An 18,284-nucleotide genomic window follows, 5' to 3' on the forward strand; every position below is an offset into this window, starting at 1 on the left:
TTTGAATTTTTAGACATGTATGTCCCAGGTTTCATGAAATTAAAAAAATTCCACAAAAAACTTTGGAATATTTTTCCACAATTTATTCCCCATGACTTCCCATCTTTTGGGTTCTGGATTGAATTACCCAAGATTACTAAAATTTTGTCACATATTTGTTCTCAACAAATATACATTACTTTAAAAGATAAAAGAAAGTAATAACTCTGGCTAACCAGTATATTGTTCCTTTTCTGAAGCCAGCATAACAATTAACTGCAAGGTAAAACAATAGTTTATCCCTATTCAATTTAACAGAGTATGGTTTTAATAGTAGACATTTAGGTATAATTAAGGCATGAGTTTTAAATCAGATTTGAATAAAGTAATTTTTATGGTGAGCCCTATGAGGGCTGTTTGGTAAGTTAATTTAAATAATGTTATATGGAAGTAAATTTATTATATTTTACATTTAGTAATCTAAGATCTTTAAATATTAGTGTTTATGTCATTTCATTTATTATGTGACTTGAATTTTAAAGCATTTCAGTGAAACTGAATGTAAAGGAAAAATTGTCTAATATTCCTGTTGAGTTAGGTGAGATGCTCAACACAATATTTTTTTCAGGATAGAACTGCTTTTACTTTTTGTGCTTAAGAAAGGAGACCCAAATTCCTCATGTTTTTTCCTTAGTATTACATTGTTTGCATAGAAATCTTGATGATATTTGCTGCCATTGGTATACTTTGTAACCATCTTGTTTGTCTCCTTTGTTATAGGAAATTCTTTTTCCACTATTTTTTTTATTTTGGTTAATATTAATTAGTATGATGCATCCAAATAAGAAATACGAAGAAGTGCCTGACATAGAACTTAACCCTATGGACAAATCTATTCTCTCTAACCTAATTCTGGGATATACTCCAGTGACTAATATTACAAGAAACATCATGCAAAAAGTTTCTACTGACCATCTTCCTGAGGGTATTGTGAGCTTATATATGGATTCTATCTATAACAATATTTTTCTGCTTGCTTTATTGAGTAAATTACATTCTTAACACTTTAAAGATATGTCCCTTTGCCAAAAATAGTTTAATAAAAATTGTTAAAATCATTCAATCCTGCTGAAGCATGTTTTATAGGTCCTGATATTTTATATTTAATTCTGAGACCGTTTATAAAATAAGCACATTTGTACAGAATAAAAGATCTGAAGGCATATTTCATTTTGATTCTGACTCATATAATCTAGAGGTATAAAGATTACAAAGCAGTAATCATTTCAGACTGTCTTGCCTATTTATGGAGGTATATGGTGTAAACAGAAGTGGTGCATATTTGGAGACTATGACTGTGGCTAAGTACCTAAGTCTATTTCTCTCAGTTTGTACTTCTCACAAGAAATAGACTGGAAAAGAGTGTGAGTGATGTGGTACTAATGAGCCTAAGGTGGCTGTGAGAGAACCCAAGACAAGAACTAGAGAAAGTGACAATTTATACTATGATGATTAATTTAATGAAATGCTAAATTGTTGAAAATAACAGATTAACATATTGTCTTATATCAGATAGTTTTTAATTAACTTCTAGTATGTACCATCATAGTTTTGGATAATGCATCACTGAATGAATAGATAATGCTTATACAATCAGGAACCAGATAACTTTTTCCCTGTTGGTTTCTTTCTTACTTATTACTGTTTAATATCTTATTAGTATATGTTTGTTGGTTTACTGAAGCATAAGTAGCATGGATAAGCATTTAGCAAGCCAGCTCGAAAAACTGATCAGAAACGTTGAGAACAAAATTCTTTGGTAATTCTGAGTTAGAGGAAAGCATATACACCAAAGATATCCAAGTCAGTACGTATTAACTTAGAGGCTAAAATAGTAGAAATATATATAGATTTTTTTTTTAAAGTTCTGTCTTTGTAACAACAGAACTGTCTGAAAGTGGGACATGCATCCATATATGGTAACATGACTGGTAAGATGTTGAACTAACCCTCTCTTTATTCAGATCAATCTGTGTCCACTTAAAGGTCCAGAAAAATCATGACAATTAACACTGAAGTAGTACTTTATAATTTACAGAGCATTTTTATGTTTGAAATTGCATTTGATCTTAACAACCAGTGTGATCAGCTAGGTATCAAGGATGAGGATACTGAAGTTTGGAGAATTAAATTGCTTCTCTCTGCTCACACAGCTAATAAGTAACACAGTTAAGCACATAATCCTATGTTCTTCCATTTCACCACATGATCTGAAGCTTCTGTAGTGAAGACTACTTGCTTGTAAATAAAACTCTAAGAAAATGTTAAAAAATTGGGATTAGCTGATGTGAGAGGAATCTCAGTAGAGATTGTTTTCTCCATATATCTTCTAGGAAAGGAACAAGCAATATGGGGTTGAACTGGCAATTTTTATTCAAAGAAGAGTTGTGTCTTAGTTACCAGAGTACATATTTGGTTTCTGAGGATAATGGAATTTTCTTCTTCAGAAGAAATATTTGAAAATAAAATATCTATTCGCTTATCAAGGAGCTATTTGTATGCTTTACTTTGAAATAGATCAATGAACTGCATAAACTGCATAATAAAGTATGTGCTAAACTTCATCATATTAATAACTTATGTGTTACACAGATGCATAATTTATGTACGTAGATGACAGCTGAGAAATAGTGTCTGAAATTGTACTATTATTCATTATCATGTATATTTTTAGAATGGCTCTATTTTCTTGAAAGAGAATAAAACAGAAGTGCTTATAAAATACTATATTCATCAAATATGTTAAATTTGGTCTATTGTTTGGTAATAAGCTTTTAATTTGTGACTTAACTTTATTGCTACAATATTTTACAGTCATAATTACTGAAGAATATGCAAATGAAAAAGAATTGTTAGTATCCAGTCTTTCTAAGCCCAACAACTTTGTGGGTGTGGTTTTCAAAGACTTCATGTCCTACGAACTCCGTTTTTTTCCTGATATGATTCCAGTATCTTCTATTTATATGGATTCAAGAGGTAAATAGCTATAAGTAATCTTCTAAATCAAATAAATGCATGTCTTTGCTGCTTTTGGTTCATATGCAAATTTTGATGGGGTCCAACATTGGCATTTTCAATTGTACTTAATTGTTCAGAGAAGAAAACTTCAAGTGTAGCATAAATATATATAAACAAATATCTGTCTACATCTACATGTAATATGAAATATAATTTATATAACATCCATTTTAATTTTAATACATTTATATTATTTTAATGACAATAACAAAACAAAATTTTATCTTGAATTATATGACTTTCTGAATTGGTATTTTTTTCTCCATGTAATTGTTTTTCACATGTGGTGTGCTACATATCTAAAATTTCAAGGTCTTGGACCAAGACCTTGTTTATGTTTATATCATGGAAAACAGCCTTCAGTGCTTAAACCTCTGAAGAGATTCTATCAACCACAAACATTTACTGAGCAGTGTTAAAGTCCCTCATGCTGAATACTGAAGTTGTGACTTAATTCCAAAAGGCCCTTAGAAAAAAAAAATTTTTTTTCCTGTCTTTTTAACCTGGACGTTTCCTGGCATCTGGAAGTGCTTTGAATCTGATTACATCACTATAGAATGACTTACCTTGAAACAGAAAAGTGACTTATTTTAAATAACCATGTTTACAGTTAATTTATTTCTATGTAACTCTTATTTCAAAAATTTCAAATAAATAATCAGGAGTGTGCTGTTCTCTGCCTTCAAAGGGCAATTGCTTATTTTCTTCGGTTCTACGGAGATTGATTAATTATATTGCTTTAGTAACCCTCCATAGGTTATCTTTAAAAGAAAGCACTTACATGTTGTGCAAATACTTACGTCTCACATTTTGTCCCCATAGCTGGCTGTTCAACATCATGTGAGGCTGCTCAGTACTGGACCTCAGGGTTCACAGTTTTACAAGCATCCATAGATGCTGCCATTATAGAGGTAACTATGATGAAGGAAGAATAATAAAGCCAAACCCTATATTTAAAAAAAAATTTATTTATTTATTTGAGAGAGAGAGAGAGAAAGCCAAACCATATTTTAACAATATGCCCTAAATCTTTACAGTTAGGATTTGGTTTGTGTACTTTCAAATGTACAGAATACATGTTACACCTCCTTTAAGAGGAAAGATAAGGAAGAAGTCATGTTTTCTGATTTAATATCTTTCAGACCCCACTTTTATTTGATGGTTTCTAAGCATGTGAACTTAGCATTCCATATATCTATATTGTTGTATCTGTGTTGACCATAGGTAATATTTTTGAAAGATGTATAGTTACAGACTTTTCCCCTTGAATAAAAATAAGTTAGTTTAAAGAAAGTCAGTATTTTTATTATGCTAATCATAATAGTAGATTTCATTTTTTATGTAACAAATATTTATCACTTATTTGCTACGGATCGTTTTTTTTTTTTAAGATTTTATTTATTCATGAGACGGGGCAGGGGGGCAGGGGGGCAGAGGGGCAGAGGGAGAAGCAGGCTCCCTGTGGAGCAGGGAGCCTGACGATGGGCTCATGGGATCATGACCCGAGTTGAAGGCAGACGCTTAACTGACTGAACCACCCAGGTGCCTGCCAAGCATTGCTTCTAAGTGATATACTAATATGAATTCATTTAATCTGTAGCAACCATATGAGATTTGTGCTATTACTGTCTCTATTTTACATATGAAATTGAAGCACAGGGAGATTAAGTGACTTTCCAAAATTCAGTTAATTAGTGGCAAAGCTAATGCAAACTTTGGCTTTTTGGCTCCCAAGTTTGTGTTTTAATACAGTACTGACACTAGGGTTGTATATAACTATTACAGTTATAATCTAAAGACATGTTTAGACCTTATTGAGTGTCTCACATTTTAGTAGAAAAGAATAGGAGATCTTGAATAGGAGACCTATCTCTGTTAGTCATTAGACTGCTATGTAGTAAAATAACTACAATTATAATGCTTTACTTGACAGGGTTGTTGTAAGAACCAAATGATAGGTGTAGGGTTGTCTTATAAACTCTTACAAGATGGTATAAATATATTAATATTACCTAAATTCAATAATATAGAAGTTTAAGGTAAAGACAGTGAAATATAGGATCTATATCACTTTGAGAATGTTACACTACTTATTTGTGTTTTAGCCAAAGACCTTAGCCATCCACAGCCCAGACCACACTGGATGGATCGGCAGAACAAATCTTATTTTAGACAAGATAGAAGTATCATATGGCATAAAGTTTCATTATTCTGTCTATACATGCTGCATATATAGATTTAAAACAATAGGACATACTATTTAAAAGATTTTTTTAAAGAGAGTCTTTCATGGTACTAATAATCATTCCTTAATTCCTCAATTTTATAAATGCATATTTTTGTTAAGATGTATATAATTGTCTGCTTAAGATGATAATTGTTCAATTTTATTTTCTTCGACAAGTTATTTCATCAAAATTTATAGCCTTTTCAACTATAGACTTTATGGTATGCTACCAGAATGAATAAAGCAGTAATATATGCTATATCATGATATTGGGGTCAGTCACTTTATTTCAGATGTGGTTTTGAGGATTATATTTGTAATAGGTTCATACTAAATTTGGGGGTGTAATTGTCATTTTATTGGGGGCCACTATCAGAATTAAATTCATGGATTGTATTTTCCAATTCTAGCTGAAGACCAATGTTTCCTTTTGGAAGGAACTGGAGTCAACTAAAGCTGTCATTATGGGAGAAACTGCTGTGGTTGAGATAGATACCTTTCCCCGAGGAGTAATTTTAATATACCTAGTTATAGCATTTTCACCTTTTGGATACTTTTTGGCAATTCATATTGTAGCAGAAAAAGAGAAAAAGTTAAAGGAGTTTTTAAAGATAATGGGACTTCATGACACTGCCTTTTGGTATGTTATTATAAGTTTATTATTTAGTATGATTAATAATTAAGTGTCAAGATCTTCAGTGTTGTAATTTTGTAGTTCGCTCAATTTGAGGAGGTGCTGATCCTTTTACTTACAGTGATTACTTTTGTCTTAAAATATGAGACTAGGCAATAAGCTTAGCAATATATTGGCTATTTTTTTTACCATAAGGGAAGTGGGATTTGGAAAACTGATGTTGATATTACATGTTTAAATTTTATTTCACATTTTGTCTTAATTGATGAGGTGTGTTCTATGTATTTCAGTGTATAGAACATATGAGGTATTGGAAAGTTAGAAATTACGTGTTATAGTCTTCCCCCATAACATAACTTATGCATGTTATTAAAAATTTAATTAAAATGATTGAAGTTTGCATATGTGATATATGGGTTTTCCCCCTGGGGAAAAAATTATTTGTGTGAGTTAAGATGGAAATAGACAAAATAACTTTTAGAGAAACAAATTTGAAAAATGTTTTCACAAGTGAGCTTTCATGTGTCAGCATTTTTATATAATGATTTTATAGAGGCATGCATTTTTATAAATAATTCTGAGTGAGTTTTCTTTACTTTTCCCACTGTGTAGTAGGAAAATTTATTTTGACCTCACTTTGGGGGAGAAGTTAATACTGTGCATGTGAGTTGGTGTTATAGTCCATTTTACAAAATTATATTCCATTTAGCCCAATGCAGCAGTTAATGATAACACTTTAATAATGACACTTCACATAATGGGGTCATTGTGTATAACATATTTTCTTTGCATGTTTTTTTTCTCCTGTCATTTGAGTAGTGATTGGTTTTTAAGATGTGTTAAATTATTAAAGTGCTTTGTGAGGAAGCGGTAGTTGGAAACATTTAGGCAAATCAATTTCTTAGTGCCTCAGTTTTGCCTCTCTAAATGATGGAGTTAGTTTTGGTAATGGAGGTATCTTTTTGTCCTATTTCAGTGCTTTTATGGTAGCACACATTAAATCATGATCTGCTTACGTTAAACAAACAAACAAACCTAAGTACTGTAGCAATTCCATTGAACTCTGATTTGGGAAAACATTTTGAATAAATATAGTGAGTCCATTGTTGATCTTGATCTTACATTGTATAAATGTAGTATGTTGTTGATTAGTGACTGTGTTAATTAGTTGATTAGTGTTGTTTTAAAGTACCAAATGCTGTCAGGAGTTTAATTATAGCCCAGGCCATAAGAAAACTGTCATTAAACTCTTTTGTATTTTAAGAAAATCGGAAATGTTGCACATTATTGAACTTTTGAGAATATTAGATTTAAATTAGTCATGAATTGTTATTAATTTGTAAAGTTTTTTTGACTCTTAAAAAGATGATCACTGTTTTATCTCTATGTCAGATTATACTTTTACCTTTAACTTAACTAATGTATTTTTAATTAGTTATAAGAGCATTAATTTTCAGTAAATGAGCATACACAGGAAAGAATAAACTTAATTTTAAGAATAAAATTGCTAAAATAAAGCTGAAGTTTTGTTTGAAATGATTTTTCAACTGTTAAAGCCTGTGCATTTAACCATGTTTGTATTCTCGTTTTAGGCTTTCCTGGGTTCTTCTGTATACAAGTTTGATTTTTCTTATGTCCCTTCTTATGGCAGTCATTGCAACAGCTTCTTCGTTATTCCCTCAAAGTAGCTGCGTTGTGATATTTCTACTTTTTTTCCTGTACGGGTTATCTTCTGTGAGTATTTTAACTTGAAGTGGGAATAAAGAACTGTCACAGTAATTGATTAATATAGCAAAGTATTATTCTTTGGTTAACTTAACAGTTGATTTGTTACTAGGTTACTGATAAATGAATTGTATATAGCATCATTGTACCTCCATATTTTTAGGAAAGGTACAAAATAGTCTCAAATTTAACTTGTTTTCATATGTCTTTCACATACAATTTCTGAGTCTATCTTTTACTATCTTCATATGATCAAATTATGTGTATAACTAAGGTTGTCTAATACCAGACTTTTTTCAAACCCTTTGTTTTTATGAAATCCTGACTATTTCAATTTAATTTATGTGAAAGGATGATGATTTATAAGGATATGCCTTTCTAAATATAGTTCTTGGCAGTGCTGATATTCATTTAGTGTATTGGCTGAATGCAGCCTTTGTTTCCAGTGGTTCCAGTTTCCATTTTGATTGGCTTATATGCCTGTGCTATACCGGTTAAATTTTTTGATGATCATCCTTGCTCTTTAACATGATAACTTACAAACAACTCAGACTTCTATATACAATTACCTGATTTTGTATCTTATTAACCTATCGAGTTTAAAAGATACGGTCTCTGCTTAAAAGCTGGTTGGTTTATTGTTTTGTTCACATATGTATACATCTAACTGCAGAAACATGTGACTGCTTATGGTTTCTATAGTGTAGAGGTAATCATGTTTTCCTATAGATAAATTGTAGTTTTTAATGTTTGTCATCTTAAATTTTGTTATGTATTTATCATGACTTTACCTGAAAATAAAATACCATTGATTGCATTTAGAAAGTATTTCAATGAATGTAATTTCCAATGAAAATAACTTATTATTTCACAAGTAAAATTAATTTTATTTTCATACCAGTGTATATAAACAATGCATTAACCTTAATATTTATATTTTACAGATATTTTTTGCTTTAATGCTGACACCTCTTTTTAAAAAATCAAAACATGTGGGAATAGTTGAATTTTTAGTCACTGTGGCTTTTGGATTTGTTGGCCTTTTGATAGTCTTCATGGAAAGTTTTCCCAAATCATTAGTGTGGCTTTTCAGTCCTTTCTGTCAGTGTACTTTTTTGATTGGTATTGCACAGGTAGGTGATATATTTATCTTGCTTTCACTAAAAATTTTTTCTCTTCAGTTCTGTGAGGGCTGTTATACTACAATACATACTACCTTGGATTTGCAAAGAAATTATTTTAAAATGTCCACATGAGAAAGGAATGCTGTTTGAATACTGGAGTACATTTTATCTGGGTTTTATTTACATTTTCTCCGTTTCTAAGTTTTTCCTTTATATGATCTGTTTACAAGTTTTCTACTCTGTGCATTAGTATGTCTCAGTAATCTGTTTCACTGCAATAACTCAGTTTGTTAGAAGTTGTTGTTTTAAGCATCAGGTAATCTGGATTGCTCTATGGCCTGGTTACATTGCTACTTTGGTAAATTTATCTTGGATGTGTACCTGGCAGAAAATTGTGTGTGGAGTAAAAGAAATTTTCATAACTGTCTTAGTGAAATAAGTGGACCTGGTGGATTTTATTGGGTTTATTTTATTAGGGTTCTTGAGATTGTCATTCATCTAAATAATATTTATATTTATTTATTTTTAAAGTTTTTATTTGATTTTTATTAATCTTTAAAGGGGCAGTCAGGTTCTAAGGGAAAAATTCTTAAGAGAAACTGCTTTATATAATAGAACATAAATTTGGTTAATGTATAAAGAAAAAATGTAATTACTAATGTAAGAGATGATTCATGTTGACTAGATAGAATATTCTGATTTGTGAGATCTAAGATAGATTGTTTATGAGCATTGAGTTAAACAAGTTTTAATTACGTTGGACCTAAGAACTGTTGTTTACACATTTTAAGGGTCCACTGAGTTCTCCTTCACTTAGAGAAGTAGAATTATAGATTCATATGTTTTGTTGGTTGTGAGAAGGACTTTCAGTGTTTATTTAACCCGTCTTCATTTCACGGATGAGGAGAGTGAGATCTAGAGTGGTGTGATTAAGGTTTTTCACCTAATGGCAGATTTGCGACCTAAATGAGGCATCAGCCTCTAGTATATTTCTTTTTGCTCTCTTACGTATATGTACTATGTACAGTGTAATAGTTGTGTTAATTATTCAGAATACCTTCTCCCTTTTCAGCATTGAAAGGATGATCATAATTTTATCCTCTAATACTTAATTTGTTTGACTTCCATGTGGACCATTTGTTTGCATCAGTTAGTATTAATAGCATACTTTATTATTATTTCATTTGATACTCCTCGCGTTAGAATTAAAAGCCCCAGGAGTGGATATATACTACTTTTAGAAACATAACAGTAAAAAGGATTGAAATGGATTGTTGTGATAAACTTATATTTTGGTAAGGCTTCTGTTGTTTTCTTTGTAAATTCATACTACTAAGTTGGTAGATTGTTTAATCTGTTAAAACGCCCAGTTTGGTTACCACCAGTCTGGATATAATGAGTGACTCTAGTGTTAGCTTTTAGTTATTTTTATCATTTTCATATAATAAAGTTGGTGTTTCTATTTTTCAGGTCATGCACTTAGAAGATTTTAATGAAGGTGCTTTATTTTCTAATTTGACTGAAGGCCCATATCCTCTAATTATTACTGTTGTCATGCTAGCACTTAATAGTATATTCTATGTCCTCTTGGCTGTCTATCTTGATCAAGTCATTCCAGGTATGCAGGTAGTTATTGGATTTTACTTTAAAGATTCTTAGCTTATTTGCTCACACAGAGTCAACTTAAAATTTTTTTTTCTAGCCAGAGTACCCTAAGTCATATTTGTTGTCCAAGCTTTTAACTTAATTTTAAATAAGTATATTTTGTACCTGTGTCTTAACCACTAGTGAACATAAGGAGAGTCTGTTAAAAAGAGAGCAGTTTGCTTTGAAAACATTACGTCTCTAACTGAATTTATCTCTGTCCTTCCCTGTGTCAGTCTTTCTTGGCTAAAGTATTTTGCTTTTACCCTCTAAGGTACAAAACTATGAAGTCATCTTATAACTCCTACCATTTTCCTTATCTATTGTGCATCTCTAGCCAACTCCTGTAGATTCAAAATATTATTAAAATATCTAGCACTCCCTTGACTTTCCTTTGAGTTTCTCATTATACTTTTGTCTGTGTTCAGACCTGCGCTTACATGGTAACTACTAGACACAAGTGGCTTTTAAAATTTAAATTAGTTAGAATTAATTAAATTAACAGTCCATTTCCTCAGTAGCGCAAGTCATCTTCTGACTGCTCAGTAGCCACGTGTGGCTGTTACCATTTGCACAGTACAGATAGAGGACATTTCCATCACTGCAGGGATTAGGTTGGGCAGTACTAGTCTATACCATTGTAATGCCTCTCATCTCATTACTTGCCTTCAGTCTATCTAAAACTTCACCATTCCCTTTAATCAAGTTATTCACCTGCTCAGAAATCATCTTGCTGGGCATATCCTAGTGCATTAAATAGAAACTGCTTATGTATTAATGTCCTTCACAATACTTTTATATATTTAATCCCTTCTTTTCACTCTCTCCCTCCATATTGTGTTCTGTATTAATCCTGTTTACCTATTTAAATACAGCTCCAGTAGATCAGATTGTTTTTAGTTATTCTTAACAGAAAACCATTTTAATTGGCTTAAACAAGAAGGAAATTGATTGTTTTACTTAAAATGAAGTCCAGAGATAGGCTAGAATCCCAATTGGTTGACTTGCTCAACTGTGTCATCAGGGATCCACTTTCTCCATGCTTTGGCCACCTGTGTCTTGAGTCTGGCAGGTTTGCTCTCTTCATGGGTTGTAGTTATATATGCTTCTTTCTTCATGTCCAGGGGAAGAGGGAGGGTGAATCTTTGCCCCACCTAAAATCTTTGCTTTTGTCTGATTGTTTACATGCTTACAGCTGGAGCAGTAACAGTCCAGAGAATGCCACATACTGAGTAGATCAGTTAGGATCTCTGTAGTTGTGATCAGATCAGATGTGGGCCTCTAGAAGAGGAGTGGATATTTAAAAAAATGGGAAGGGTCTGTTTTTGGGAGGAAGGAGGTGAAAATGGATATATACTGTGTGAGCAACCAGCACTGTCTACTGTGTCTAAGTCTTCTATTCCTGTCCTGTTGCTGTGTTACTCTCCTGATTTTAAAAAGTCTTCTCTATGAACTGTATCCACTTTTCTAAGTATTAAATACTAGCTGTTTTCAAAGACTCTCTAAGATGAGACTCATTTAAGCCTTCAGGATATATTCCCTGTCTAGGTATAAACTTTTCCTCTTTTGAACTCTTATTAGCACCATGCATGACATGCTTCATGTTCTACATTGTGTTCTAGCTGCTTGTTATGTATGTGTACCGATAAAGATGTAAGTTACCTTAGAATGGAAAATGCGTTTCACTCACCTTCATATCGTCATGCGCTCTAAGTATCTCAAACTGTTTATGGACTAAAATTATTTGTCATAAAACATTTTTCACACAATGCCAATTTAATACTTTTTATGTAAATTTTAGATCTAGGTCACAAGTTTCATGTACTGCTTTTATGATTTAAAACATAGTGTTTAGAAATAATTTGTTACGATAATTAAGTTTTTTTTATTTTTCAGGGGAATTTGGCTTACGGAGATCATCTTTATATTTTCTAAAGCCATCATATTGGTCAAAGAGCAAAAGAAATTATAAGGAGTTATCAGAGGGCAATGTTAATGGGAATATTAGTTTTAGTGAAATTGTTGAGCCTGTTTCTTCAGAATTTATGGGAAAAGAAGCCATAAGGTACCATTTAATCTTTGGCAATTTAGGTATAAGAAGTATTGATGGAACCTGCTACATTTAAATAATGTTTTTTTTAAAATGTATATAAGTATTATATCTTAAGAGATTTGGCACACATCTCATGATTTTTAAAACACAGTATTAATATGGGCTACTTCTTTTAAGTTCTTATTTTCTTTGTAACCATTTAGAATAAGGTGCTAGGTTTGAAATTTTATGTTTCAATGGAAATTTTTTAAGTCGTAACACCTATTATTTTACAGTTAAGCTGTTTTAAAATTTGCTCCATTATGTAGATTGAAACAGAATAAATATTAACTTTATAATTTTATTCAGGCTACGTTGTCTATATTATCATTTGTTAATTTCATAGACCTTTGGGTATTGGGAGATAATTAAAGTTATCAGTTTAATTTCCATTAACCAAAGAAATTCACTACTGTGGCTTGCTAGATCACTCAAAACCAAATTTAAAAAATAACAGGAAAAAGAAAGAGAAAAGAAATAAAAGAAAAATGGAAGAAAAAGTAAAGTGTTTTTCAAATTTAAGAGAAATATATAAAAGCAAGAGAGAGGCAAATACTTAGGATGTAATAAGTGGGCTAATGGTCTGCCTTCACAAGGGCAAATTTTAAACTGGTTAATGAAACCATTAATTCTTTAAAATGTTAAGACATTTAAAGTGGAATGAGAGAACCACTTCACATTTATAAATAGTTTGAAATGTGTGCTGATGTGACTTATAGCATTTGATTTTTAATCTCCCTTAACCGATGTAACAAGTATTTGATAAATTATAAATAGGAAAGTATCAAAGACGAAAAGAATCTATAAATTGCTTGGGCCAAATGCTGTATTTTAGAAGTTGGCTTGTTATGAAAAATGAATGAATGACACTTAAAATGGAGAGGAGTACTATATACTTCTGTGGTTTCTTTAAAATAATTCTATAATTATTGTCAGCTCTCTTAGGTTTATTGTTTTAGTAGAAAAGTACTTTATTATTTTTCCCATTAAATATGACAGCTTTGATAAAAATATTATGCATGGAAACACACATCCTTATAATTTAGTTTAAATACTTAAGTAGAAAATGGTGTTTTTCAGAATCAGTGGTATTCAGAAGACATACAGAAGGAAAGGTGAAAATGTGGAGGCTTTGAGAAGTAAGTAAACTAAACAATTAAAAATCCTGTTAGACTCTTTTTTTTGAAGATCTTGACAAACTGACTCTAAAATTTACATGAAAATGCAAATGACCTAGAATACTCAAAACCCCTTTGAAAAAGAACAGAGTTGGAGAACTAGTATTACCTTTTTCAAGACTTCATATAAATGTTCCACTTATCAAGGCAGTGTAATTTTGGTATAAAAATGACAGAAAAATAGATCAGTGAAACAGAACAGAGAGCACAGAAATAGGCCCATATATATATGGATAGCTGATTTTCAACAGAGGTACAAAGATAACTTCGTAGAGAAAAGATGGACTTTTAAACAAATGCTCTTGAAACAATTAGGTAAAGTGAGTGTTGGTTTGTCCTCAGCACCATATACAAAAACTAACTGAAAAATGGGTCATATAGCTAAATGTAAAACCTAAAAGTGTAAAACTTCAAAAAGAGCAAAACATAGGAGAAATGCTTTGAAACCTTGGGTTCAAGAAAATTTCTCAGATACAGCACCGGAAGCACAAACCATAAAATAACTAATTGATAAGTTGGACTATAAAAATTAAAAAGACTTCCATTCTCTGTAAGACCCCGTTAAGGGAAATGAAAAGACAAAGTACAGACTTGGGAGAAATAGTTGTAAATCATGTATCTGATCAAGGACTTTGATCCAGAATAAAGATTTCTCAAAACTCAGTAATAAGAAGCAATCCAATTAATGGGTAGAATATTTGAATAGACTCTTTGCCAAAGAAGACATAAGGATAGCAAATAAGCACATGAGAAGATGTCCAACATTATTACTTATTAGGGAAATGCAAATTAAAACCATATCACTACGTATTTAGTAGAATGATTAAAATTATTATTTTCTATATGTTACGCTGTGCTTACCACAAGTGTAGCTACCATCTGTCCCCACACAGCACTGTAGAATGATTAAAATTGAAAAGGCTGATCATACCAAGTGTTGGTGAAGATGTACAGCTAGAACTCATACACTGCTGGAGGCAACGTGAGGTGGCACAACTACTTTGGAAAACAGCTTGCCAGCTTTTGAAAAAAGTTAAATATACACCTATAATGTGATCTAGCCATTTTACCTCTAGGTATTTGGCCAAGAGCATAATTTTATAGAAAGACTTACACATGAATATTCATCGTAACCTTATTTGTTAGACAAAAACTGGGAACGACCTAAATGCCTATCAGTAGGTGAATACACAAACCAACTGTGGTATACCCATACCATGGAATGCTATTCAGCAAAAAAAAGGAATGAATTCTTAATACATGCTACAACATGGGTGAATCTCAAAGTAATTCTGTTAAGTGAAAGAAGCCAGAAATAAAATAGTAATAGCATACGATTACATTTGTATAAAATTATAGAAGAGGCAGAGCTAATCTTTAGTGAAAAAAAGCAGATCAGTGGTTACCTGGAGATGGGTGGAGTTAGATAGAACAGGCAAAAGCGGGAGACAGCACTTTTTGTGGAGATGGATATGTTCATTATCTTGATAGTGGTGATGGTTTTATGGTTATATACACATTCAAACTTAGCAGATTATTTGACATATGTATAGTTTATTGTCAACCATATCTCAATAGTGTTATTTTAAAAATTAAATCAAGTGACTCTGGGTTGTGAGATCGAGCCCTGTGTTACACTCTGCTCCGGGCATGGAGCCTGCTTAAGATTCTCTCTCTCCCTCTGCCCACCACCCCCCTCTTAAAAATAATTTAAATCAAGTGATTATAAATCGTGGTTTAACTTCTGAACTCTTGTTACACTGATCTATTTATCTGTCCTTGCTTCTAACTCTTTGAACTATTGTAGCTTTACAGTTAGTCTTGATAACTTTAAATATTGTATTTTGGGCACTTTGTATTCTCATGTACAGAATTATGTGGAAGTATGTTAGAATCAATTTATAAGTTTTCAGCACTGTATTTGTTTTGGTGAGTTATTTTCAAGGGATTTGTCCATTTCATTTAAATTGCCAAATTGATAGTTACAGGTTGTTCATAGTAATCTCTTCTTACCTTTTTAATGTCCGTAGAGTCTGTAATGATGTTCCCTCTCTTCATTTAGTAATTTGTGATTATTTTTTCATTTGCTTTATAGTGGGTTTATCAATTTTATTAATCTTTCAAGGAATGAACTTTTAACTTTGATGGTTTTCTTTTTTTCCCTAAGATTTTATTTATTTATTTGAGAGAGAGAGAGTGAGTGAGAGAGAGAGAGAGAGAACATGAGCCGGGGCGGAGTGGGGGAGAGAATCCAAGCAGACCCTGCACTGAGTGCAGAGCCCATCACAGGGCTTGATCTCACAACCCTGAGATCATTACCTGAACCAAAACCAAGAGTCAGACTATTAAACGACTGAGCCCCTGACTTTGTTAGTTTTATCATATATTTGCTTGCAGTTTATTGAGCTGTGTTACTCTCCTTGTTATTTCTGTATTACTACTTTCTTTGGGTTTAATTTGTTCTACTTTTCCTAGCTTCTCGGTATGGAATCATTTATCTATCTCTGCTCTAACCGTTAAGCTTTAGCCACCCTAATGCTCAATGGCAGAGGGCAACCATTATTTTACTGTGGCTAAGGAATCTCCAGTTTGCCTGGAGAGTTCTTCAACCAGTCCGTGGATTATCTGGGATTGGATGGTGATCTGGGCACATAATTGGCTAATAGGCTAGTTTGTCTAGTGGACTGTAGGTGGGATAATTTGCCTTTTTTCAATATGGTCTCTCATCCTTCAATAGGCTCATTGAACTGGAAGCAATTGAGTTTTTTGTTTGTATGTTTGTTTTGTGCCATTTCTTATTTCCCCCCCGTTGGCTTCTTAGTTTTACATGCCTTTTTTAAAAATTACTCTTGATATTATGAGATGTATTCTTGAATTATAAATTAGTGTTTTACTAATTTATAGTATTTGTAGAACAGTAAAGCAAGAAAAGGAAGTCGGGACCTTACTTTTATTCTTACTTATCCCTATTCTAACTTATATGCTGTTGTTTTCATGTATTTTAATTCTACGTACATTTTAAACCGGAGATATTGTTATTAGCATTGTTTTTAAAAGACTGTTCCATTTATACTTACCTGTATATTTACCACATTATTTATCTTTGTTACTTGCTGCTTTTCTGATCTTCTATCTAAGAATAATTTTCCTTGTGCATGAAAAAGATGTTTTTGCTCTTTTCCTTTAATGCAGGTCTACTGATGATATAGTCTCTCCATTTTTGTTTGCAAATATCTTTCTTTCACCTTCAGTTTTGAAGGATATTTCTCTGAATATGTACTTTTAGTTTGACGGTTAGTCTTTTTCAGCACTTTAAAATGTAATCTGTTGTCTTCTTGTTTCCGTTGTTTTGGCTGCAGAGCCAGTTCACCCTGGCTGTTTTTAAAGATCTTTTTTGGTTTTCAGCAGTTTTACTACCACTGGCCTTGGTGGTGTTTGTTTATTTTACATTTATTCCACTTTGGGTATATAAGTGCTTCTTGACTCTCTGGCTTGATGTCTTTCTTCTGTTTAAAAATATTCTCAGCCATTTCTTTTCCAGTATTGCTTCTGTCCTATTTTCTCTTTTCTCTCCCTTTAGGTTTATTATTACAGGTTTATGACTTTTCATTTTATCCCAGTTGTCTTTTATTCTCTTTTCTGAATTTTTTATTGTTTTGTCTGTGTGCTTTAGTCTAGATATTTTCTTACGTTTCTTGTCATTTACTAATTTTCTGTAGTTCGGCCTAACCTGATTAAACTGTGTATGGAAATAGTTTTCACTTACCCTTTCCAGTTTTTGTTTTGCCACTTGATTCTCTTATATGGTTTTTAGTTCTTTGCCAACATTCTCTTGAGAGCATGATAGCATGGTTGTTCTAGAATCTTATGGTGTCAATATCTAAATCTTCTCTCGGTCTGTTTCTGTCACCTGTCTTTTCTGTTGGGTTTTGATCTTCTCTTGCTATTTCCTTCCTGGTTGTTTTTGACTGAGTACTGTGTATTGCCTATGAAAATTGTAGAGATTATTTGATGCTCTGATGATGTGATCTTCCTCTAGAGGGCATTTATTTTTGCTTCTGGCCTGAAGCTCTAGGGATAACTCAGAATCCCAGGTTACCATCATCAAATCAGGGTCTACAGTGATTCAAAGCTGGGTTTTCAGATCCTTGTCTTTTGTCCTTCTTTAATCATTGACACATCCATCTAGTGATATTTCTTCATTTTATGTTTCATTTATTAATTTATTTTTTTAGAGGAGAGAGAAAGTGAGAAGGGGGAAGGGGCAGAGGGAGCAAGAGAATCTCAAGCAGGCTCCCCACTGAGTATAGAGTGCAACATGGGGCTCTATCTCATGACCGCGAGTTCACGACCTGAGATGAAATCAAGAGTCAGCTGCCCAGCCAACTGAGCCACCCAGGTGCCCCATGTTCTTTTTATTTAAATTGAATTTCTCAAGCATTTGCTCAGCCATTCCCATGCTTTTGGTTAATTTCTAGGTTTTTGCCAGTGTTTAACCTAGTTAATACCGTTGGGAACAAATTTTTGTCCCTTATTTGTTTTAATTACCTTAAAAAGTCCCAAAAGTGGGTTCACAGAAACCCTCCCCAATGTTTTGTATGTT

General features: G+C 32.3%; 1 protein-coding gene across 6 annotated transcripts in view; it reads left to right on the forward strand.

Moving 5' to 3' along the window:
• ABCA5 (ATP binding cassette subfamily A member 5) overlaps positions 1–18,284 on the forward strand; it is a 121,790-nt gene that overhangs the window by 66,142 nt on the left and 37,364 nt on the right. For 5 of the 6 annotated variants that reach the window (XR_006782697.2, XM_087854175.1, XM_087854176.1 and 2 more), the window contains 9 exons: positions 760–964; positions 2,854–3,015; positions 3,880–3,968; positions 5,695–5,924; positions 7,511–7,652; positions 8,588–8,776; positions 10,238–10,385; positions 12,308–12,476; positions 13,584–13,642. Coding sequence is in view for 5 of the 6 variants with exons in the window: in XM_087854175.1 (XP_087710301.1) it covers positions 760–964; positions 2,854–3,015; positions 3,880–3,968; positions 5,695–5,924; positions 7,511–7,652; positions 8,588–8,776; positions 10,238–10,385; positions 12,308–12,476; positions 13,584–13,642 (1,393 nt within the window). In the remaining variant the exon portion in view is untranslated. The remainder of the gene's footprint in view (positions 1–759; positions 965–2,853; positions 3,016–3,879; positions 3,969–5,694; positions 5,925–7,510; positions 7,653–8,587; positions 8,777–10,237; positions 10,386–12,307; positions 12,477–13,583; positions 13,643–18,284) is intronic. The other variant, XM_087854178.1, reaches the window with a different exon arrangement.

Source organism: Ursus americanus, chromosome 23, assembly GCF_024610735.1.
Source record: "Ursus americanus isolate L20-20 chromosome 23, mUrsAme1.1.p, whole genome shotgun sequence".
In the NCBI taxonomy this organism is placed as follows: domain Eukaryota; kingdom Metazoa; phylum Chordata; class Mammalia; order Carnivora; family Ursidae; genus Ursus; species Ursus americanus.